A 23,336-nucleotide genomic window follows, 5' to 3' on the forward strand; every position below is an offset into this window, starting at 1 on the left:
GCATAACTCTGTAACACCGAAACTCACAAGCTTTGCACACTGATGGTGCGTGCTTTCCTTGCCAGTGCTATGCTCATTCTGAGGCCGGCAGAGCATTGAATTGATACGGTGAGTAAACGTTCGATTGCCATCTCATGCAGAAACTGCTAAGTGATCCTTGTTGTAAAGATGTGACTTGTATCATCAGCCTTTGTTCTTCTAATTTATGTAATGTACATGCTTAAATCAATTTGCCAATGTAATCCCAGATCCATAAACGCCAATCTTGCTGCCGGCCAGTATGCTGAATGAGCTATACTGTCCACATATAGAGTACAGACGAGTTCTGAGATGAACCCTCTTCGTTTTCACCACACGGCGAAACGGAGATTGCACATCTTATAGTCCTTGCTTTTTTAGCTGTTTTAAGGTGCGTCCTCCCTTGAGCTTCCTCTTCTTCTTGTTCTTCTCATCCAGCTTGATGACCTTCTCCAAATCAGCCTCAGCCTTGGCCTTGAGATTGGCCCGTTTCAACCTCCACTTGTCTGACCAGTCATCGTGCTCTCGAGGATTGAGCTTCTCCCATAGATCCAAATAGTCTTCTCCGTTGAAAGCGCGGTCTTTGGATATCGTCACGCCGTTTCGATCTTCTTCCCTAGTGTACTTTGTTCGTGTTGGGGGGAAAGATTTCGTAACGAAAGGAGTGAGCTTGTAGAAAGTCAGCATAGGAGAAACAGGAAAAAATTTGAGTAGCTGGCTAACCTTGAACGTGTCCAAGTTCTCAGGGACGACATATGTGCGCAATTTGCTGGGCTCGATAATATATGTACTGCTTTTCAGGAAGAAACCCATAGAACCCGTTCGGTTACCTTTGTAGTAACCTCGATTGACTTGTTTCGTAGTCAGGCGCAACCGCGCCATCAAGGGCTGAGACGGCTTCATTTCGCACGCCTGAGTATGATTTGATTGATGCCGAATTGGCGTTCTGATCGGAGCAATTCTTGTCCAGACTCTGAGCAAAAAGTTATCCGCGCCAAGACCACCATCTAAGGAGAATTGGAGCTGGCGCTAGGTTTTCCGCCCGGCAGAATCAGAATAAAACAAACTGACCGCAATTCACTGGAATTAAATAACTTAGAGGATACATGTAAATTTACCTAATTCTACGCCAGTTCTGAATGGCTGTTTAGATTTGTTGGGTAGTCATCAAAAGGTTTTCGTACGTATATTCAAGTTGAGTGTAGATACTCTTAAATGATAACGCAGCAAATCTGTAGATTATATACTGGAGAGATGAACCCCGAGAATGGCTTKTTWAGMTGATTCGCTTGCAAAAAAAAAAAAAAGAGAGAAGGTCAAAAAGGATATGTCTCAATACTGGAGAACAGTGCATCTTGTCATAGAGTAACACGCAATACCAGCTTGCTACAGAGGCGGTTGTATTTAACGATGGTCTGAACGATTCAGAATCCTCAGCTTGATTGGACGAAATGACGTAGCTGTGGTAGATTCTACTTGCTTTCAGTCAATCATTACATTTCGCGTTGAGCGTGGGCATATGTAATTTTTGTATGATCACGGTTTTAGGCCAAAAAGAAGTATGTCTTTATGTAACGAACATTCTCTCATTGTTTGGACTGCTCCCATGAGGCCCATATAAACCCTGTCTTGGCCTGATCAACCTCATGGTTGATTTTATCATGTCAATATCGGTATGAGGAAACAAAGGTGTGAGAGTCAAACAGGTGGCATAGGAAAGTAACAAGAGTTGAGCAAGCCCATATTTATATCGTGCTGGGCTTTCCAGGCTTGAGATTGCGACGGAGTATGCTCACAACATTTGTCGAAAGATCTACTACGCGGGGAGGGGTCCTATAACAAATTCTACCCCAAGGCGTGGAACTCATAGAATAAGTCTTCGGGAAACTCCTGGATGTTGTGAAAATTTACGGCCTTTGTCCTCTTGGTGCTCGCTGCGCAAGGCAAGACTTGAGGCTGGGATCGACAAGTCAGATATAAGAAGATCATCTGTGCACTACAACAATCACAAAAAATTGCGCCAGCACCCGACGTCCTATTAGTTCAGTGGTAGAATGTTGGTCTCCTATGTCTTGGGTAACCAATGGTCTCGCGTTCGATCCGCGGATAGGATGTACTCTTTTTGTCTCTTGGCTTAGTCTACAAGATGAATCGTGCTAACTCCTGGTTTTTAATGTCGACTGAAATACACATAATGTACATAGTAGAACTGTTGAAGAGGAGACACTGTTCAGGTGGCTCCGCCAATAGAATAAGCCGTGTCGGATTGCGGAAAAAAAAATAGCTTGTCGGCCCCACAGCGATCTGGAAACAACAAATTATTTTTTATGTGACATGTTTTTTTCCTTATTATTTCAACAACCCGAATCGCAATCATGGCGGGCAGAAAATCGAATATTTTAAAGTCACGCAATGATGATGTCCCAAAGCCGAAGCAACAGAGGAAGCGAGGCAAAGGCTTAAATGCGCTTGCCATTGCAGAACACGAATTTCCGACCAATGCAAAAGTGCGAGCCCATCGGTTGGGTGAAGTCGACGATTTCCCCAAGCGTCGAAGAAACGACGAGGAAGATGACGAACCGGATACGAAACGTCGCAGAACGGACGAAGATGGCGCATCCGAGGGAGACTACGGAAGTGACAGTGAAGGTCATGAATGGAAAGTAGGACAGGTCGATAGCGAGGACGACAGTGAACTTGACAGCGATGAGGCACTGGGTGAGAGTGACGAAGAACGTTTCGAAGATTTCACATTCCGTGGAAGCTCGTCCAAATCGAATTCCAAATCCGAACGGAAACCTAAAACTATCAAGCGTCAGAAAATCGATCTCTCCGAAGGTTCTGGTTCCGATGCCGATTCTGATCAAGAAGATTATGACGACGACTTGGGTGAAGATGCAGTGGACTTGGCTACCGCTTGGGACATGAATGGCGAGGATGATGATGACGAGGACAAGACCGCATCGAAGACTGCCAAAAAATCCAAAAAGTCACAGCCAATAAATGAGTTATCGGATGAGTCTGGCTCCGACAGCATCTCCGATGGTAGCAGTGAGGAAGAGGAAAGTGAGAATACTGATATCTCTATGTCTGATGATGAGATCGACGAGAAAGAGGACGGGCTTTCAAAGCTCCAGGATTTTGTTAGCTCTCTGGGAACTAAAAATGCCGGCGCTACATCTCAACAACGAAAAGCCAAGGGCCAAGAGAATGGTGCTCCGACGGAATACGGATTGACTTCTACTCGGAAATTGAACGTTTCTGATCTCTTGTCTTCCGTGACCGATTCGCGCCTAAAGGGATCCTTGAAGCATTTGAGCTCAGCCCCGACAGTTAAGGGCGCCAAGTCGATTGCTCCAGGAAAGTTGACTGCACCTTTGGCTAAAAGACAGCAAGATAAAATAGATCGAACAGCCGCCTACGAAAAGAGCAAGGAGACGTTGAATCGATGGATAGATACAGTGAAAGCCAACAGAGAGGCCGAGCACATATCGTTTCCCCTTCCTGACCATCACGAGCAGCAAGTTGCGAGACTTGGGCCAGTCGAACCAAAGACAGACCTGGAAAGCACCATCAAGTCGATCCTCGTTCAAAGTGGTTTAGCGACCGATGAGAAGACTGCTGAGAAACAATTCCAGGCCGCCGAGGAGTTAGAAACCCGCAAAATGTCACTTGAGGAAGTCCGTGCTCGAAATCTAGAGCTTCGCAAACGCCGTGACCTTCTGTTCCGAGAAGAAGTAAGAGCAAAGAGGATCAAGAAGATCAAGAGCAAATCATACCGTCGTGTACATCGAAAGGAGCGCGAAAAGCTGGAAGAGGTGGAGAGACAAGCTTTGATCGATGCAGGCATCGATCCCGATGAACAAGAACGGGAATCTTACGACCGCCGCCGAGCAGAGGCCAGAATGAGCACCAAACATAGGGACAGCAAATGGGCAAAGAGTATGAAAGAGACTGGCCGCACGGCGTGGGATGAGGATGCTCGGTCCAGTATGCACGACATGGCCAGGAGAGACGAGGAGTTGCAGCGACGAATCGAAGGACGGAACGTCAAGACTGATGGTGACGAATACCTCGGATCGTCAAGCTCAGAATCGGAAGATGACCACGACGAGTGGGATGAAGAAGCTGATTCAGATGCGGAGGCACGAATTTTGAATAAAGATCTAGATGCCCTCAATGGCGTCGATGATGCGGAATCGACTGGTCCACATTCGAAATTGATGGCTATGAGTTTCATGCAGAAGGCGGAAGCAGGGCGCAAACAACAGAATGATGACGAGATCCGAAAACTTCGCCGTGAAATTAATGGAGATGAAGATCAATCCGAAGAGGAAGAAGGGGGCCGAAAGAAATTTGGAGGTTCCAAACCAGCAGAAAAAAAGACTACAGCTGGATCTCGCAGCAAGAATGAGTTTGAGGAAACTGTTGATTCGGAAGATGAAGACCATGGCAATGAAGCTACAGAGGACTCGGCGCAAGGTTCAACCAGCCAAACAAAAGGAGATAACAAAGCAAGGGGAGATGCTGTTGCCAAATCCACGAAAGCGAGTGAATACAGGCCGGCTATGGATGATTCGGATAAAGAAGTTGAAAATCCCTGGCTAGTGCAAAACACTAGGACAAATAGGAAACGTCAAGTCAATGATGCCGACGACACTGTCAATATCTCTGTTGGTGACCAAGAACAGGCTGCTTTGAGCAACGCCAGTAGAATCTCGAGTGAGCAAAAGCCACGGCAAGCTAGCAAGTCAAAGTCTCACATCAACACTGAAGATAACGAGTTCGGAAGTGACAGCGACGAGGAGAACGCCCCCGTCTTGCTTACAAACCACGATCTTGTGAAGAGAGCTTTTGCTGGAGACGATGTCGTGGCAGACTTTGAGCGTGAAAAACAGGAAACTATTGAGGAAGAAGGTGACAAAGTCATCGACAATACTCTACCAGGCTGGGGCAGCTGGACTGGTGCTGGTATAAGCAAGAAGCAGCAAAAGCGCCAGAAGAAGTTCCTTACCAAAGTCGAAGGTATCAAACCTGAGCAGCGTAAGGATGCGAGACTTGGACATGTCATCATTAATGAGAAGCGAATGAAGAAGGTGAGCTACGTCTCTTGCTTTTCGAGCTACTACTGGATCGAATTAACATTATTATCTAGAACGTCAAATACATGGCCACACAGCTCCCGCATCCTTTCGAGAACAGACAGCAGTATGAAAGATCCCTCCGTCAGCCCATCGGTCCTGAATGGTCTACCTCAGACACTTTCCATGAGGCCACCAAGCCTCGTGTACTTATCAAGCAAGGCATTATCAAGCCTATGCAACGGCCTCTTATGTGAACATTTGTCGAGTCTTCTATACATATACTCTAAATCTCTTCAGTTCCACACTTAGTTATAGGCCAGAGCCATTGCACTTCAAGCAGATTTTGCAGCTTAGACAAGAATTTACAATTTTAGGCATCTTTTTTCCTATGATATATTTGGGAGGCGGAATTCAACCCTCACAACTCCAAAGTCGACTTAGTAGGCCGCAACCCAGCAATACCCAAGTATGAATTTCTTTAAGTCGCGTGCTATTGGAATGTGGATGAAATTGCCCCAGTGGCTTTCACGTAAGCCAAAAACTGGGGATGCAATGCTTGCTCCATGTTCTAGGGATGGATGCAAGCGGACCGTTCCTGTACGACTACAACAGGAACTCTAAAGACTCCTTGCCCTTGAGCCTTAGCAGAACCGATCTCAATCATAGACATCAGATATCAATATACGACAATATGTAATTACAAGTTTCCAAAAGTCCCTCTGGGGTATGCCAGTCATCGTCCGGTATGGAGATTGGTGGGGAGCAGACGTTCTCATTGGCCACAGCACATACCTGAACTTCTTCTCTTGTTTCTCTGTTGCTTCATCCGGCCAGGAACAATATCTTGTTTACTTTCCGCACATTCCTAGTTTATATGCGACTATCAGATCTCAATTGATTTCCGAAAGGTGAGTATTTTGTCGATCCAATGCTTGATGGCATGCTGGTCATGCGTTGTCCCCCTCATCAACAAACATTGATCCGGTATATGTCTGCGTGTGCAACCCATGCTTAACTGAATTTGTCCCCGGAATTCTCGGTTTCGGACTCTGTTTGAACGTGGCTGTTTTTGAACGTCACTCTATAGTCTCTCGTTTATATCTTATGGCTCCTTGAAGAAAGAAAAGCGCCCCGTCACTCGTTTGTTCAATGTGCTTTTGGCTAGACGATAGTGTCACCAAATGAACCCGTCACTCGCTTGCATTAAAAAGTCATTCTTTGGAAGATTGTTTCTCTCATAAACTGCCAACATGAGTCGTTATTTATTTGTTATTTTGAATACTATACTAATATGGACTCTGAACATTCAGGGCATATACTGCCTTCCTCAGCTCCCATCGCGAACAACATATTCAGTATGATCTTCTCTTGCAGGTATGCGTTTCGCTCTACGGACTGACGATATTTAGCTACCTAAAACCTCAAGATCTGTGGTTCAAAGTCCTGCGAGCTTGGTCACACATTACCCTCCAAATACTGCAAGATTACTTGACGTTCAAACCCAAGGAGTACGCTGATACATTTTCCCAAGGTGACTAGTTCAACGATGCTAACCTTACCCCTAGACATACCAGTCTCAGTTAGAGACCGAGGGACATCCATCTCTACAGCCTTTCCCATACCCCTCCATCAGCATTGATCCTATCGAAGGACTTGACGATTTTCCTGGCTCCGGGCCCTTTACCCCTTTCGCTTCAGCTCCAGCAGCAGTAGTCACTGTTACAGTCACCGTAACTTCTACTGTATATCAATCGAGCACCAGCCGGAACAGTAGCAGCGACATTCACAGATCTTTTACAGCCAAAGCTACTGCTTCTCTCTCAAGAATGGATGGTCAAGATATCTTCGAGACAGTCTCCTTGGATGCTGTCCCTACGAACATTCCCGTAAAGGAAGTTCATCCCGTGCCGAAAGTTGGAATTGTAGGTAGTGTCCTGTCTTGTCAGGCTTCATCGCTAACATATATGTGTAGGTGAACACAACTACTCCCATTGAAACCAATAAATTCTACGCAAACTTCTTTTTAGGAACTCAGGCCACATCTTCCTTTACTCAGCCTTATTCTCTGGTATGGTCAAAGGGCGGTGGAAATGCTCAGAGTTGGGGATTGGCGATCTCTCATATCGACCTGGATCAACTGGTATATGGGAACAAAAGCAACGCACTCCCAGGCAATCCAGTAGAGTATTACTTGAATCCCATTGGCTTGCAGTCTATCACTCTCTCTGCGAGCGAATTGGGTCCTTCTACTGTCTTGAACACCGACCGGATGACAGGCTTCTCTGCCGATGTCATTCTGCGGCCTTCTGATCAGTCAAGCAACAGCATTACTTTTCCTGTGCTCCAGGGCATGGGTTTTGTGACCGGTATCTATACAGGACTACAACCACTTGTACAAAGCTGCATCACATTTCAGGACTTGGTGTGTGTGGGTGCGATCGGTCAAGGAACATATAAATACCGTGTCACTCTGGCAGATGGAAAGAGTTGGCTGTTCTACGTCACGCCTGATAACGACACCGGTGTCGAGCCAGCTTTCAACTTCGGCGATTCAAGCACTACCATTCAAGGACCGTCGGGGTTTTCTGGTACGATACAAGTCGCAAAGAATCCTGCGGGTGGTTCAGGCGAAGTTGTGTATGATGCAAGTGCTGGTGTATACGCTAGATCTGCCAGTATCAATGGGGCTGTCAGTGACTACACTGGTACATATGGATTGACTTGGGAAAAGGCTGGCCAGACTGCTACGAATAAACCTGTTTTGATGTTCGCATTGCCCCATCACGTCGAATCATTCGATGCGCAAACACGGACTGCTGTGTACCCATTACAACTACGCTCAACTACCAAAGGAAACATGACGGCTGTGGCCGCCGATCAATGGACCATGGTTGAGAGCGATCTTCCAATCGATATGGACTTTGCGCCGTGGTCACCATCTCTCGGCAGTGTTGGGACATTTTCATCGGATGTCCAGCAGACTATCTACTCTGCGGCAGAAAGCGAGCTGACCCCTGATGTCGATCCGCAAAGTAATCTCAACAGCATGTACTATAGCGGCAAGGTCTTGAGCAAGTTTGCTACTTTGGTATATACCGTCCATGAGCTTGCCAACAACCCAGACCTGGCTGCATCCACGCTTGATGGTCTCAAGAAGGCTTTTACGCGCTTTGTGAATAACGAACAGCAGTTCCCCCTGGTTTATGATAACACTTGGAAAGGAGTCGTATCCAGTGCTGCGTATGCTACGAACGACCTGAACCAGGACTTTGGTAATTCTGGCTACAACGACCATCACTTTCATTATGGGTATTTCATCCACGCGGCTGCAATCATCGGTGCCCTCGATCCCTCCTGGCTTAATGATGCCAACAAAGCGTGGGTGAACATGCTGGTTCGTGATGCCGGTAACTCTGTATCTAACGATCCTTCTTTCCCTTTTTCGCGCGCCTTTGATTGGTTCCACGGACATTCTTGGGCTAAGGGTCTTTTTGAATCGGCTGATGGGAAGGATCAAGAGTCAACATCGGAAGATGCCATGTTTGCATACGCCGTGAAGATGTGGGGAAAGACTATTGGCGACAAGAGTATGGAAGCTAGAGGAAATATGATGTTGGCCTTGTTGCGGAGGTCATTGAAGAACTACTTCCTCATGGAAGACGATAATTTGAACCATCCAAGCAACTTTATCGGAAACAAGGTTACTGGCATAGTGAGTAGCCCCTGTACCCTTGAAGTCGGCGATAGCTGATGAATTTATACAGCTGTTTGAGAACAAGGCTCATCATACTACTTACTTTGGTACCAATCTCGAGTTCATCCAAGGGTGAGTGCTACCGTCTCTGCATCATTCACTTTACTGACGATATTAAGCATTCATATGCTTCCTCTGCTACCTTCATCCGCATATACTCGCAACGAAACGTTTGTGAAACAAGAATGGGAAGCCATGTTCGCTCAAGCAGCCTGCACACCAGCGTCCTCTGTATCATCGGGCGGGTGGAAAGGAGTGCTATTCGCCAACCAGGCCATCATAGACCCAGCGAATGCATACGACTTTTTCAACCAGCCAAACTTCAACATGACCTGGATTGATGGCGGAGCTACGCGTACATGGTATCTTGCATATGCTGCAGGTATGTTCTGATTCTACCTTGCGCTTGCACGTGGTGGCAGATTTTGTCTAACCAACTTGCAGGTCTAAAAGGTGGAAACTAAGTGGGCTTTTGGACCTTTGGACTCTTAAATACTTGAGTCGAAATTCGTGGACATTTTTCAGATCTCTCCTTTTATTGGATTATCACTCCTTTGATTAATATATTTGCCTTTTGAATATAGAATTGTTTTTCCTGCCCATCATCGCAATAATCGGAGTGTTAGGGTTAGCTGACGGGGTCAGGGCTTGGTGGGTCACGTGTAAGTCTACACATTCAGTGGGAACTCGCTGTTATGGCAGTACGCACCATATGTATTAGAACGTCCAAATTGTATGTGTAGTCTCGTGCACTGTCGTCACAGTATGAAAGATCGTGTATGACGATGTAATTTATCACATCCTGCAGGCAGAGCTTGGCAGAGTTACAGCCAATGGGAGAGCTTGGATGAATCGTGGACATTGGGGCTGTGCAAAGCAGCCAGCGTCATCAAAGAAGCTTGGCTTATCTCCGCGCTGCCTCGTCCTCTTCATCGTGACTTTGATACACACTTTCTCCGTAGTTGAGACTAGCGACCTTATCCTTGGTCGTTTCACAGCACTTAATCGCCATTAGTCGGATTAAATTGCACAGAGCTTGGCCTGTGGCTGTACCCAGCTTCTCCGCACTCGTGTCTCGTCGTTCTGGGCTCGATTCGCTCTTCTAAACAGCTCGTACTGATCAATTGACGAATTGATACAGACGGAACCCAGCAGTTGATCCAAAGTGAAAAGCTTGGTGGGCTGTTCTCATTCGCCGAACCAGCAACAGGCGTACTAGGCAAGAATGAGTCGTCCAGGTAGAGGTACTTCTTTCCTTCCTTAAGAGCAGCAATATTGCTCACCCCTCTTCCCCAACAATCACGTCTTGATTTCGGCCTGCCCATACAACGTCCAACATTTGATCTCTGCTGTTATAACTGTCATTCCTTCGATCACGATAGTTCTCTTTGCTTCTTGTCACATTTGTTTGTCTTATTCTCCGCCGTTCCCTGCCAACACCGCCTCATCCATGTCCCGTCCAGTGTCACCAATCGACTCGATTTGATTCGCGCCCAACATCCCTGTATCGGCATCACTTGGGCATAGCTTGCTGACCTAAGTGACTTCCAATCCTTTATACAGCTCCATCAAACTCCTCTTCTCAGAAAAACATCTTTCGAGAGTTTCATCGAGTAGGCTCGCACCAGCGTACACGCACCATGACACGAAATGGATCAACGGATGTGCATGAGCGCTCGTTGCTGATCCACCCTCGCACCTATTCTGAAGGGTATCACCACTCTGAGGCACCTTACAGAGATGACCCTCGCTTCTGGGTTAGATGGCCTGCGCACTTTGCGCATTTGACCTGGGAAACTCTGACCAATAACTACGTCAACGTCCTGCTGGTCTTTGTCCCCCTGGGCATTGTCGCTGGTGTCCTGGAATGGAGTGCTGCGACTGTCTTTGTGCTAAACTTCCTTGCCATCATGCCATTGGCTTCATTGTTGAGCTTCGCTACTGAGGAGCTTGCTGCCACTATGGGACAGACGCTGGGTGGCTTGATGAATGCGACTTTTGGAAATGCAGTCGAATTGATTGTACGTAACCACTATCCTTCGAAGATTAACGAAAGGGAAAACTAACAAACGTTTGTAGGTCAGCATCATCGCATTAAAAGACAACCAGATTCGCGTTGTCCAAGCCAGTATGCTCGGAAGTATCCTGTCTAACATATTGCTCGTTCTCGGCTGCTGTTTCTTGATTGGTGGTCTTCGTTATCCCGAGCAGGGATTCAACTCTACCGTCGCTTCCACCATGTCCTCCTTGATGGCTGTTGCGTCGGCCTCTCTTATCATCCCCGCATCGCTTTTTGCAGCCATGTCCGATTCTTACCAGACCGCACCTGAGGATACAAGGAAAAGCATTCTTCTACTCTCCCGCGGCACTGCAATTATTCTCTTACTTCTCTATGTCATGTACTTAGTCTTCCAACTCAAGACCCACGCAAAGCTCTTCGAGGAATCATCTTCCAGCGACGCCGAAGGCCAGCAAGCTGAGGCTGAAGATGAACCCGAAGAGCATATTCTTAATCCTTTAGCAGCCGGTATTGCTTTGGTCATTGTTACGGTGCTGGTTGCTGTCTGTGCCGAGTATCTTGTCGGCAGTATTGAGGGTATTGTCGAAAAGACCGGCATGAGCAAGACATTCATAGGTTTGGTTCTTATTCCGATCGTGGGTAATGCTGCTGAGCATGTCACTGCTGTCGTCGTGGCGTTCAAGAACAAAATGGACCTCGCGATTGGTGTTGCTATTGGAAGCAGTCTACAGATTGCTCTCTTTGTCACTCCATTCCTCGTCATTCTTGGTTGGATTATGGGCATTGAAATGACTTTGCACTTTCATATCTTTGAAACAGTTTCCTTTTTCATTTCTGCTTTGGTGGTTATATTCCTCATTCAAGATGGAAAGTCGAACTACTTGGAGGGTGGATTGTGTTTGGGAATGTATGTCAACTTCCATACTTTCGAGAGGTTTCACATCGCTAACATGTTTATAGGTACGCCATTTTGGCGATCGCTTTCTATGTCTACCCAGACGACACTGCTCGGTAAGTCTGGAAGAGAAGCTTCAAGTCTGAATAGGATATATTCGTTGGCCGAAGAAAGGAAATCCATGTTCAGCGACACAGGACATATGTTCTCTCTCAAAAATGTGTCTAGCTAGTAGCAGTAGGTGAAGTTGCTGTTACCATTTGGTGAATCATGACACCGCTATGAAAACCTGTGTATATCTATCCTTATAAATTGGCTGGCTGTTTCGGCGTACTCTTGGATGATTATGGAATTTTAGCATCGTTATATTGAATAAATAAAAACTGCAAATGTATCACTGGCTCGTAGTTGACCTGTAAATGCGTACACACTAACAGCCGATCGGCGACAAAGATGGTCGGCTCGGAAAATCATTTTCCCTAACAAGAATCTTGGATTAGCCCGCAATTACTTGAGAAGGTCGATCAACGAACGACACGCAGAATCAAGCCACCAGGCAATCTGTAGACCAGCATACTGAAATCATCTTGAAAATTGAAAAATTTACTGGAGATTCGATTGGGTACAAAATGGCGCCACGCATCAATCTCTTCGCCGCGAGAAATGTTCTCCGCCAACAGTATCAATCGCTCACCATCACGTCTCGCCAGAGCACACAAACCCCTATCAATTGGAGCAATGGACGAACCTCATATATGAAGGAAACCTCTCGCCGGTTATACTCGTCCACGCCTGAGAAGGATATCCCTGAGCAGGTCGAGCAGCCAAAGGGCCCGACTCAGGATGCATTACCTCATGTCAGCGAGGAGGCTGTTGCCATTGATAAGATTATGCACGGAAAGAAGTGTGATGGAAGTGCGCCTGGATCACCGGAACTCGAGCAAGGCACACCAATTGAGGAGGTTAGTCTGATATCCCATGAAGTGAAAGCGAAGACAAAAGCATTTCTAAAGTGACGTTCTAGATTATGAAACGAGACGAAGACGCCCTCAAATACGCACCCAAGGTCATCCGCGATCAGGCAGCCAAGAAAGGAACTCGATCCTATTCCACATCCGCCAGACTCTTCCAAGAAGTCACACAACAACCCACAGGAGCCGAGGACCCATCGATAGCCACCGTCGCAAGCATGATCGATCTTGCCACAGAACGGGCTGCTGAGAACCTCCCAGGCCTCAAGTTCGGCATGCCTGCACCTCTGCCCAAGACGGAGAATTACAAGCGACGATATGACCCTGTTGTTGAGCAATTTACGAAATTGCTTATGGAGGATGGTAAACTTAGTCGTGCACAGAAGGTAGCTTTTACGTTTTGAGATTGTTGTTGGGCCATAGCTGACTCGAAGGTCTAGGATATGGAATTCGTCCTCGATACTCTGCGCACCTCGGCCCCTCCCAAGATCGACCCAAGACGACGCCTTCTTACATCTCTACCGAGCCCTCAGCTTCCACTTAACCCGGTGATATATCTCAACCTCCTCGTCGACTCTGTTTGCCCTCTGATCAAAATCCGTCAACAGAAAGGTTTAGCTGGTGGTGGTGCCTCAGTGCCCATGCCTGTTCCCCTGGCGATGCGCCAGAGACGCCGGACGGCTATCCGATGGATTTTGGAGGCTGCAGAGAAGAGAAAGGATGGCAAGTTGGCGGCTCGCGTTGCTAATGAGCTTCTTGCCGTTGCGGAGGGACGAAGCGGTGTATGGGAGAAGAGGGAGCATGTTCATAAGATTGGTATCTCGGGTAGATCGAACTTGCAGTTGAAAGCTCCTACAGGCGGGCGGTAACCATATCGTCTTGTTTGTTGCATGGGATTGGTTTTATACGGGTTGTCTTCCATATCGAAAATGTACATTATCCTCTTAATTTTGTCCACCATCACAAGCACATTATTTTGACGTCTCGTATGAATCGTATCGAGCTTTCTTAGGCATAGAGGTACTATTGGCTGATAGCTGATATTTTCTGATTGGCTCTGATAACCGCAGCAACCGCAACGCAAATTGACTCTGCCCCTATTGGCCTCTCCAACGCATTTCGTGAAGGTGTCAAGACACTCAAGCTGTGGAGCCTCGACCTCAATTCCAACCTACACAATTCACGGAAACGAAAGCCTCAATAGACATGAATTAGCGAAATCAGAACTAACGACGGCCCCAACGCTCCCACCATCAACAGTACGGGTCGAGTCCCACTTTCGATCAGTTTTCACCGCTCGAGCAATCAAACGCCGTGGCGTCTCAGAACATTGAGCTTGTCTCGCTCGAGGCCGGTCCTCCTTCTGCTACTCGAAATACTCAGACTACTCGACTTTCTACTGAGCGCGTCACACCACACACATCCTCGACAATTCACCGTCGCACAGCGACAGGGATAAATTTCGTATTCGTTCCACATGACGATAAAGCTAGCATACACAGCGGAAGTCAAGATCACGAGGGAACCGGGCTTTCACAATTACACTCCGAGGGTGTGAATCCGGCGCAGCCGCAGAATATCAGCTGCAAGTCAAATATCGGTCGACGACCTCATATACTTTGGGCAAAAGCTCTTGATACGCGACATCGCGGGCTCGACAAGTTCCATTTACGGATAGGATACGMCCCCGCCAATATGAAGTTCTCGCATAGTCTTCAGTTTAATTCGGTGCCAGAATGGAGTACTTATTATATTGCATATGATAACCTCAAGAAATTGTACGTTCAGAACTGCATCGTGCTGCCTTGGTTGCTAATGCTAGATACAGAATTTACAGTCTCGAAAAGCAGATACACCACTCCGACGGCCATGGCGCGGTTGACTCCGAGTCCTCTCCCCTCCTCGATACATCAGTTGACACGGACACCATCTTCCGACGAGCGCTAGACGCAGAGTTAGAGAAAATCTGCTCCTTCTACCAGATCAAAGAACTCACGATTTTTGGCGAGGTGGAGGATGTTCTCAAGGAGCTGGCAGAGTACAAAGATAGTACGGATGGATTGGCTATGGAGCCTGTGACGGAGGCTGTGGTTAAGTCTCGAACGTTGAGTATTGGATCACGGCCGCGGACGGGGAGTATCCTGCATTCGTTGGGGCTGGGTCCAAATCGGCGCGAGAGTACGATTAGTGATGACGATGACGAGGATGACCACGATAGCGATGACCTTGAGTCTCCCGTCGAAGAGAATCACAGACCCGGGTCTCGACATCCATCGCATGCGGGACGATTTCAGGATGCTGTCGGTGGTGACAGATCGGAGGGGTACACGAGCGAAATGGGCGATTCCCGATTGTGGCATTTCGGCAACTCGCGTCTTGATGACGGGCAGCATGATCCTCATGTGTTGGATCTTTATAATGCGGGCATTGCTTTGAAGAAACGCGTGATTAGTGTCTATGTCTCGTTGTGCGAGTTGAAGTCTTACATACAACTAAACAAAACGGGGTTTTCTAAGGCGTTGAAGAAGTACGACAAGATTCTGGATCGCAACTTGCGAAGGGATTATATCAATGGCACTGTTTCGCCGGCTTATCCTTTTACGGATGCAACGGCAGAGCACGTGGACGAGAACATCCGCCGTATGGAGCATGTCTACGCCGAGATCGTGACAAGAGGTGACCTAGCACTCGCAACAAGAGAACTTCGGCTCCATCTGCGAGAGCATGTCGTCTGGGAGAGGAATACAGTATGGCGAGAAATGATTGGCATCGAGCGAAAGGCACAAGCAGCCAACATGGGAATCCGTCGGACTCTCCTCGGCGGTGATCACGACCCGTCAACGGCACAGCGTCAAGGCGATGTTGAAAGTAAAGGAACAGAGATTCAGACACCTCTCGGTCGTTGGCGCTTTCCCGAATGGGTGTGCAGTCTATCGTTCTTTTCTTTGGTTGGTATTATTATCGTTTTTGTCATCTTGCTCTCGGTGCCGATTATGGAGAAACCCGAGCAGCAAAATTGTTTGGCTATGCTGGTGTTTGTCAGTCTGCTGTGGGCAACTGAGGTTATTCCTTTGTTCGTTACGTCACTGTTGATTCCTTTCCTGGTTGTTGTACTTCGTGTTTTGCGATCGGAAGAAAAACCACATGCACGTTTGGCACCAGATACAGCATTCAAAGTCGTCTTTGCGTCCATGTGGACATCAGTTATTATGTTGTTGCTTGGAGGATTTACCATTGCGGCGGCGTTGTCCAAGTATGACATCGCTCGTCGCATGGCTACGTTTGTATTGAGCAAAGCGGGAACGAGTCCTCGTATTGTTCTGATTACGAATATGTTCGTGAGTATGTTTTTGAGTATGTGGATCAGCAACGTTGCTGCGCCGGTGCTCTGCTACTCGATCATTCAGGTTAGTCACTCTCTTTTCGGTCTGGAGTTAATGCTAACTGTTCAGCCCTTACTACGCAACTTGCCTTCGGAGTCCAACTTTTCTAAAGCGCTCATTCTAGGAATTGCATTGGCAGCAAACGTCGGAGGTGCAGCGTCCCCAATTGCCTCGCCGCAGAACATCATTGCTTTGGAGAACATGTACCCAGCAATCAGCTGGGGAACATGGTTCTTCATCTCAATCCCCGTTTGCATTCTGTGCATTCTCGCAATCTGGATTATTCTACTCGTCAGCTTCAAACCCGGTCGCGGCACAACCATCGTCCCCATTCGCCCCGTCAAAGACCGCTTCACCGGCACGCAGTGGTTCGTCACTCTCACGACCCTCATCACGATTGTCCTCTGGTGTTTCAACCACCAACTCGACAAAGTGTTTGGTGACATGGGCGTTATAGCCATTATACCCATGGTTCTTTTCTTCGGCAGCGGTATTCTGACGAAAGAAGACTTCAACAATTTCCTCTGGACCATCATCATCCTTGCTGCGGGCGGATTGGTGCTTGGTAAGGCCGTCACGTCGTCGGGATTACTGCATACCATTGCAGGCGCAATCACAGAAAAAGTCGAGCATTTCAGCCTCTACGGCGTTCTACTCGTATTCTCCGCATTGATTTTGGTCATGGCGACGTTCATCTCGCACACGGTTGCGGCACTGATTGTGCTCCCTCTCGTGCAACAAGTGGGCGTCGGAATGGAGAACCCGCATCCTAATCTGTTGGTTATGACGAGTGCATTGATGTGTTCTGTTGCAATGGGATTGCCTACCAGTGGATTCCCGAATATGAGTGCGTCTCTACCTTTCTACTTCTGAATTTCAAGCTAATGTGTTCATAGCGGCCATTATGATGGAAATCCCTGGCACGGGACAACGATACCTTCGCGTCAGCCACTTCCTTACACGGGGTATACCGGGCAGTCTCGTCTCATTTGTGATTGTGGTTACGATTGGGTATGTTTTGATGAGTATAGCTGGTTTGTAATTATAATTACCGGTACATACCCATTCTACCTGCATGTACACTTTCATTATCTCGAGTAGCATCGGTTGGAGTACATGGTTTGATTTACGGTACTAGAAGAGAAGAGAAGAGAATTGAACATAGATCTTTCATTCCAACATGTCTTGACATCATGACTGGATATTACGCTACCTAGCAATGATACATCGAATCATAAGATAAATAAGAGACAAACGAAAATATAAGACATCGGGCCCTATATCCAAGAAAAAACGGGGAAATCGCTAACCATTCTCAAAATGATGAAATAAGGAAAAAATTCTTTCAAGTCGTGGAATAGATAATCGAGAGTCGAATAGAAGGTCGTAACCGTATCATGACGTTGTGAGATAAAAAGTTCAGAGGTTAATTTCTGAGAAAAAAAGTTGAGAGAGTCGTCAGCTTAATTCCTAGGAACTATGAGTTAGGTATGTTACTAATGATGGCAAAACTGATGTGATTGAACCCATCATCGCATTATTGTGGGCAATCAAACGAACGGCAAAAGTGGGAAATGATAAAGGGGAAGGACAGAGGGTGGACTTACAATAATCCCAGCGTAAGATCACCGTGAATCTTCGCCTTGAGCTGAATCTCAATATCTAGATTCAGATCGAGCCGCAATCTGAGCTGCTCGTCCTTGCCGCCGTCGTCGTCCTTTTTACCTCCGCCCAGAACACCACCGAGGGCCTTGCCGGCGGAATCGGTGACGCCGCCGACAGCTTTACCGGCGGTGTTTTGTACCATGTCTGTGGCTCCGCTGACGGTGTTACCGACGTCGCCTACACCACCCAAGGGACCAAGAGCGCCGTCTTGCTGTTGGCGCTGGCGTCTGCTACCGCCGCTGCGGGCTCGACGGCCACCTTTTTGTTGTTGGCGCTGCTCCATGTCGCTGCGTTCGATTTCTTCAGTGTCTTCGGGGTCTTGGTAGCGCTGAATCCGTCTGTTGGGACGGCTGCGTCGTTGGCGACGGGGTGGTTCTGGCTCTGGCTCTGGTTCGGGCTCTTCTTCCTCTTCGTTGTCTTCTTCAGGCTCTTCTTTAATGGCCTGAGATTCTTCTTCTTCGTCGTCTTCTTGTTTTGTTTCGGGTTGTTCTTCTTCTTGCTCTTCCTTGTCTTCTTGCTTAGGTTCTTCTTTGGGTTGTTCAGGCTCGACAGGCTTCTTGTTCAGCTTGCGAGGCTTCTTCGGCTGTTGGGGGGCAGAAGAGCTAGCGGAGGAACTGTTCTCCTGAGCGAGGTCGGGGTTGTTGTTGGCTTGTTCAGAGGACATGATGAGAGAAAGAGAAAATCGATTGTAGGAAAGTGGATGATAAGAGAGAAAACTTATATGATGTCTTGGAGACAGGTGACAAGATATAGATGGGCCGATCTCTTAAAAGGCTGCGGCGCGACGTCAGAGATGGCAGGCCCACGGCGTCATCGTCTCCACCGGGCAGGCCGTGACAGTCGAATATGACGTGTGAGTACTACATAGTACATGCAATGTTAAGCCGGCCCAGGGTTGTCGACCACGCTAACATGGCGGGATACTACTACTGAGTGTGTAGTACTCTGTAGCACATACTTACATAGTACAAAAGTACGGGGGACGCTAAGAGTGGAGCGCCATGCATCACCATGTGGGATGCCTTGCACCCTGATTGGCTGCCAACTGACGTCACCGGCAGGGGGTCCGCTTTCCATCTTTCCTTCTTTCCATCTTTCGTGGCTTCCTTCTCTAGACTGCAGCACTGTCCGGTTCGCTCTTTCCATTCTGTCGTTCTGCCCGGTTCGCACCTTACTAAGCCTAAAGTACAGCGTGCTACTAGCTCTTAGACTTCTAGGCCTAGAGAGATTTTTCGTTGATGGCATTCTCCATTCATTTTACTACGTACGTACGTAGAAAAAGTAGAACAACGTGGAAATTGCAATGACTGACTGACTGACTGACTGACTGACACGCCGTTGGATTGATAGATTCGACGGCGTTCGATCAGCGATCCGTGCCCAACCACCACTCGGATTCGTCTCGGAGATTTATTCTTCGTGCTATCACTAGCCCACATAGTGTGAGTCTACCAGCACGGACTCTGATCCACCGTCTGTCTGAGAGTGTGGCTTGCCTGTCATGTCTCTTCCGTCATAGCACGCCGTTGACGATGGTTAATTTTAATTTTAAGTCTGGACGTCAACTGTCAGACGGTGGATGTGGCGTGGCTTACCGTCCCTTAGTCCATAGTCCATAGTCCATACATAGTAGAGAGAATACTATAGCAGATACGTCATGCATGATAGGCACAGACGATGACACCATCTCCTTCTCTGGCTCTGGCCAGCGGTGCCCGTCCAACTCTCTCATGACGTCTAACCCATTCCGTCCCTTTATGTAGATAATCATTATCCGGATATCAATTTGGCGAGAATCACCCCCTACACCCCAATATCTTCACCTCTCACCGTCACCTCTCATACTGTCTACCTCTTACCGTCACCTACCACCGCTCTATTCAAGCGAAAAAGAAAGCACAAAACAAACAAAATGTCTGCCCCTGTCGCAGAAAAGCAAAAAAAGGAGGATCCTCCCCAAGCAGAAGAAGAAGACGACTACTACTCCGAAGGCGGCAGTGACTACGACTCCTACTCAGACGAAGACCCCGATGAGCCCATAACCGAGTCCGACGCTGAGAATGAAGGAGGACAACTACAGCGCCGAAGAAAGGCTCGTGGCCGTCAATACTATGATGATGACGACGATGAGGACGACGACGAGGACGATTACAGCGATGAATACGATGATGACGATGACTACGACGACGACGATGCCGTAGCTCCATACGGAGGAAATGCGGTGCAACAACAAGGCGGTGGAAAGATGGAGCTTGCGTCGGATGCTAAGAAGGGCATTGACGATGAGGAAGGGTTGAAGCTGAAGTTGGAGGTTAATCTGGAAGTGGAGATTGAGTTGAAGGCCGCTATACACGGTGATCTTACTCTGTCTTTACTGTAAGTTACCTCTTTATGAAGATCTGTATGAGAGTTTGACTAATTCAATGCAGCGCCTAATCATCTATGCCACACCTGTCGACATCTTCCATCACTTCAACGACCAAGCAAAACTCATCTCCCATCCGATTTTCAACATACTAGACACGACCGCTTTTCGACCAAATGTACAGATCTTCACGGCATTCAGCTCTGGGCTTTTGCACCTTCTGTGTTTCAATTATTTACTTTCATGTCTTTTCCTGTGTAACGATTTTCATTTTCATGATAGCGATTGATAGTTATTTCATGCCATGAATGCAGTTTAATTCGACCTAAAAACTTCTTTTTCATTCAATGAAATTTTAGTAATGGGGCAGAATTAGCCCTAAGGAGTAAGTAGGTGGCATACGCCTAAACCTATTGTAGGATGATACTAATGACTTCAATTTATGTCTGAACCGATTCAAGAGTAGATACGCTATTCTACTAGCCACTTCAAACAGGAAGCACTCTGAGGACTACACGTATGATCATGGACGAGTTTCGATATAGCAGGATGGCTGCCTCAGGCAGACATGTCACTACTACTACGAACAGCTACTCATTGAAGGTCCAGGCTTCAATCTGATTGTCAGCAACCAGCAATTCAAGAACAAACAATACGTAAATTGCCCTTAGTTCGAGTTGCATGTCCGGCATCGATTTCATTGTATTCTGCCTTCAGGTGCTCCACTGTTCACGATTCCGATGCCCACTGTTCACGGGGTAGAAATCGGCCGAGGTTAGACATCTCCGCTTGTATGTACAACTGCCAACTTCCAATCCATCGATCTTTAAAACGCCCAGCCCCTCTTTCTCTTCCATTTCTTTTTCAAACCTCTCTTTCTACTTGTCCCAAACAAATATTTTACGAATTCTCGATTGACATTTCAGTCACCACCAGAGCAATGAGCAGCACAATCAGCTCGAGCGAGGCCGCTCTCCCTCAACGCCAGGAAAAGCTCCAAAAACAACGCATTGTATCCCATATGAACAGCGATCACCGTGACAGTCTTTCCATGTTTCTCGAAGTGTACAGCAAAGTCCCCTACACCGAAGCGCAAACCGCCCAGATCGAAGAGATCCGTTTGTCTGGCATGACCATCTCTACCGCCGATTATCCTAATCGCCCAAAATCGTCGCGCACGAATTTCTTCGTCCCCTTCGAACCGGCTCTGAGAGGATACGAGGATGTCAGAAGCAAAGTGGTTGAGATGCACAAGTACTGTCTAAAGACGCTGGGTCGATCCGACATCACAATCCAGGAGTACCGCCGACCCCGGGGCTTTAGTGCTGTCATGTTCACCGTCTGCCTGGCCACGTTCATCGCATTCTCGCGGCGATCGAATTTTGTGCCTGGTTCCGAGCTATACTCGCGCTTACTCCATTATGTCCCCGGCTTCGCGGCGTTTTGTTACAAGATTCAGCCATTGGTTATTGGTGGTATGGTCGTGATTCACGGGATCGAAGCCCTGCATCTGTCGATTTACAGATTGCGTCCTCATAGTGTAGCGATTGGGTCGAAGGTGTGGTTGTTGTGGGTTCTGAATGATTTTATTGAAGGATTTACTGCATTGCAACGGTTTGATGCACTGGTGGAGGAGAAGAGGGCTTTGAAGGCCCAGCACAAGCCGAATTTGAGGGGATAGTTGTGGTCATTGTTGCGACTATATAGTGTACCTAATGAATACATTCGAATACTCTTCCAATCTTCAAACAAGAAATGGTGTGCCCAAGCTCTCATAAGTTACTACTTATCCACTTAGAAACTTAATTAGCCATTAATGCCTCAGGCATAAAATATTGGCGATGGCCTTCCACGTGACCTCTTGGCGACTGTCGCACTAACCACATCCAGCTAGATCAGTAGGGCACACTAAGCGAGCAAGTTCTCGGTAGGCACACTGCGACCACGAAATTCAAGACCCGTCCTCAATCGACTATCTCGACCACGACAACTTAACGACACCCAGCGCTGTTCCGGTGAACGACCACAACTATTCGAGGTTAGTGATTGACTGCGATTATTTATTTTCAGAAACCAGGAATTTTACGGCTTGCAATTCTCTCGTTTTCGGTTCTACAAGGAGTGTGGATTTTTATCGGTCGTCGTGCGTTGTTCCTCAGGCTGGCAGGGTATACGAGGAAGAGGAGGAATGAAGTGGACGGCAAAAAATATAGAAAAAAAAATCTGCCTGAATTGACGTTCACGGTCGACACGATATTTTCATGCTCTTTGGATCCGATTTCGATTGCAACTCCTAAGATTTCTGCTACGATTTCTGTTTGTTCTTCAGGCCTGAACATAACTAACTCTCTCAGTGGTCCTGTTTATCAAACGCCAATATGGGTATTTCTCGTGATTCCCGCCACAAGCGCTCGGCCACCGGTGCGAAGAGGGCCACCTACCGCAAGAAGAGGTACGATTCAAGTCTCGACTGAGGATTCACGAATCATAACTTACACAAAACAGAGCTTTCGAGAAGGGTCGTCAGCCAGCCAACACTCGTATCGGCCCCAAGCGAGTTCACCTTGTCCGCACCCGCGGTGGAAACACCAAGTACCGTGGTCTCCGTCTCGACTCCGGCAACTTCTCCTGGGGATCCGAGGGTATCTCCCGCAAGGTCCGCGTGATCGTGGTCGCCTTCCACCCTTCCAACAACGAACTTGTCCGTACCAACACCCTCACCCGTTCTGCCGTTGTCCAGGTCGACGCCGCCCCCTTCAGACAATGGTACGAGGCACACTACGGCCAGTCCCTTGGCCGAAGACGCCAGCAAAAGTCCGAGGTCCCTGAAGAGAAGAAGAGCAAGAGCGTCGAGAGCAAGCAGGCTGCCCGATTCGCCGCCTCTGGCAAGGTTGAGAATGCTTTGGAGCGCCAGTTCGAGGCCGGTCGTTTGTACGCCGTTGTCTCGTCCCGCCCCGGCCAGAGCGGTCGTGTCGATGGTTACATCTTGGAGGGTGAGGAGTTGGCATTCTACCAGCGTGCGATCAGGAAGTAAACGAGGAGGATAGCCTCAAAATAAATTTCGTCATGTTTTAACTTCCACAATAATCTCAAAATTACTTGTTCAAAAGAGTGACGGGTATGGGTGGTATTGGAGTTTTGCGACGCAGCAATTCCTTTCCAAAAAATCATGTTTATGATC

The 23,336-nt window shown here is 47.7% G+C and overlaps 8 protein-coding genes across 8 annotated transcripts; 6 read left to right on the plus strand and 2 right to left on the minus strand.

The window, feature by feature from the left end:
* Positions 1–378: 378 nt before the first annotated feature.
* On the minus strand, positions 379–921 carry BHQ10_010076 (uncharacterized protein; the record flags this gene model as incomplete). The annotated part of the gene is made up of 1 exon (XM_040872666.1): positions 379–921. The coding sequence occupies one exon, from the start codon at positions 919–921 to the stop codon at positions 379–381; it is 543 nt and encodes a 180-aa protein (XP_040738578.1).
* A 1,472-nt stretch (positions 922–2,393) lies between these two features.
* Positions 2,394–5,356, plus strand: BHQ10_010077 (uncharacterized protein; the record flags this gene model as incomplete). Its single annotated transcript, XM_040872667.1, has 2 exons — positions 2,394–5,114; positions 5,174–5,356. The coding sequence occupies 2 exons, from the start codon at positions 2,394–2,396 to the stop codon at positions 5,354–5,356; spliced, it is 2,904 nt and encodes a 967-aa protein (XP_040738579.1).
* A 1,103-nt stretch (positions 5,357–6,459) lies between these two features.
* Positions 6,460–9,320, plus strand: BHQ10_010078 (uncharacterized protein; the record flags this gene model as incomplete). The annotated part of the gene is made up of 7 exons (XM_040872668.1): positions 6,460–6,476; positions 6,529–6,610; positions 6,668–7,024; positions 7,075–8,814; positions 8,867–8,928; positions 8,976–9,238; positions 9,301–9,320. The coding sequence occupies 7 exons, from the start codon at positions 6,460–6,462 to the stop codon at positions 9,318–9,320; spliced, it is 2,541 nt and encodes an 846-aa protein (XP_040738580.1).
* Positions 9,321–10,496: 1,176 nt separating this feature from the next.
* On the plus strand, positions 10,497–17,167 carry BHQ10_010079 (uncharacterized protein; the record flags this gene model as incomplete). The annotated part of the gene is made up of 10 exons (XM_040872669.1): positions 10,497–10,877; positions 10,936–11,783; positions 11,837–11,887; positions 12,328–12,733; positions 12,796–13,128; positions 13,183–13,524; positions 14,003–14,520; positions 14,571–16,149; positions 16,195–16,972; positions 17,022–17,167. The coding sequence occupies 10 exons, from the start codon at positions 10,497–10,499 to the stop codon at positions 17,165–17,167; spliced, it is 5,382 nt and encodes a 1,793-aa protein (XP_040738581.1).
* Positions 17,168–17,728: 561 nt separating this feature from the next.
* On the minus strand, positions 17,729–18,454 carry BHQ10_010080 (uncharacterized protein; the record flags this gene model as incomplete). The annotated part of the gene is made up of 1 exon (XM_040872671.1): positions 17,729–18,454. One exon carries the CDS (start codon positions 18,452–18,454, stop codon positions 17,729–17,731), a length of 726 nt encoding a protein of 241 aa, XP_040738582.1.
* Positions 18,455–19,702: 1,248 nt separating this feature from the next.
* On the plus strand, positions 19,703–20,226 carry BHQ10_010081 (uncharacterized protein; the record flags this gene model as incomplete). The annotated part of the gene is made up of 2 exons (XM_040872672.1): positions 19,703–20,166; positions 20,220–20,226. 2 exons carry the CDS (start codon positions 19,703–19,705, stop codon positions 20,224–20,226), a joined length of 471 nt encoding a protein of 156 aa, XP_040738583.1.
* An 869-nt stretch (positions 20,227–21,095) lies between these two features.
* BHQ10_010082 (uncharacterized protein) lies at positions 21,096–21,836 on the plus strand (the record flags this gene model as incomplete). Its single annotated transcript, XM_040872673.1, has 1 exon — positions 21,096–21,836. The coding sequence occupies one exon, from the start codon at positions 21,096–21,098 to the stop codon at positions 21,834–21,836; it is 741 nt and encodes a 246-aa protein (XP_040738584.1).
* Positions 21,837–22,533: 697 nt separating this feature from the next.
* On the plus strand, positions 22,534–23,189 carry BHQ10_010083 (uncharacterized protein; the record flags this gene model as incomplete). The annotated part of the gene is made up of 2 exons (XM_040872674.1): positions 22,534–22,607; positions 22,661–23,189. 2 exons carry the CDS (start codon positions 22,534–22,536, stop codon positions 23,187–23,189), a joined length of 603 nt encoding a protein of 200 aa, XP_040738585.1.
* Between the last annotated feature and the right edge of the window lie 147 nt (positions 23,190–23,336).

The sequence above is a fragment of the Talaromyces amestolkiae genome, assembly GCF_001896365.1.
Source record: "Talaromyces amestolkiae strain CIB chromosome Unknown scaffold29.1, whole genome shotgun sequence".
Classification (NCBI taxonomy): domain Eukaryota; kingdom Fungi; phylum Ascomycota; class Eurotiomycetes; order Eurotiales; family Trichocomaceae; genus Talaromyces; species Talaromyces amestolkiae.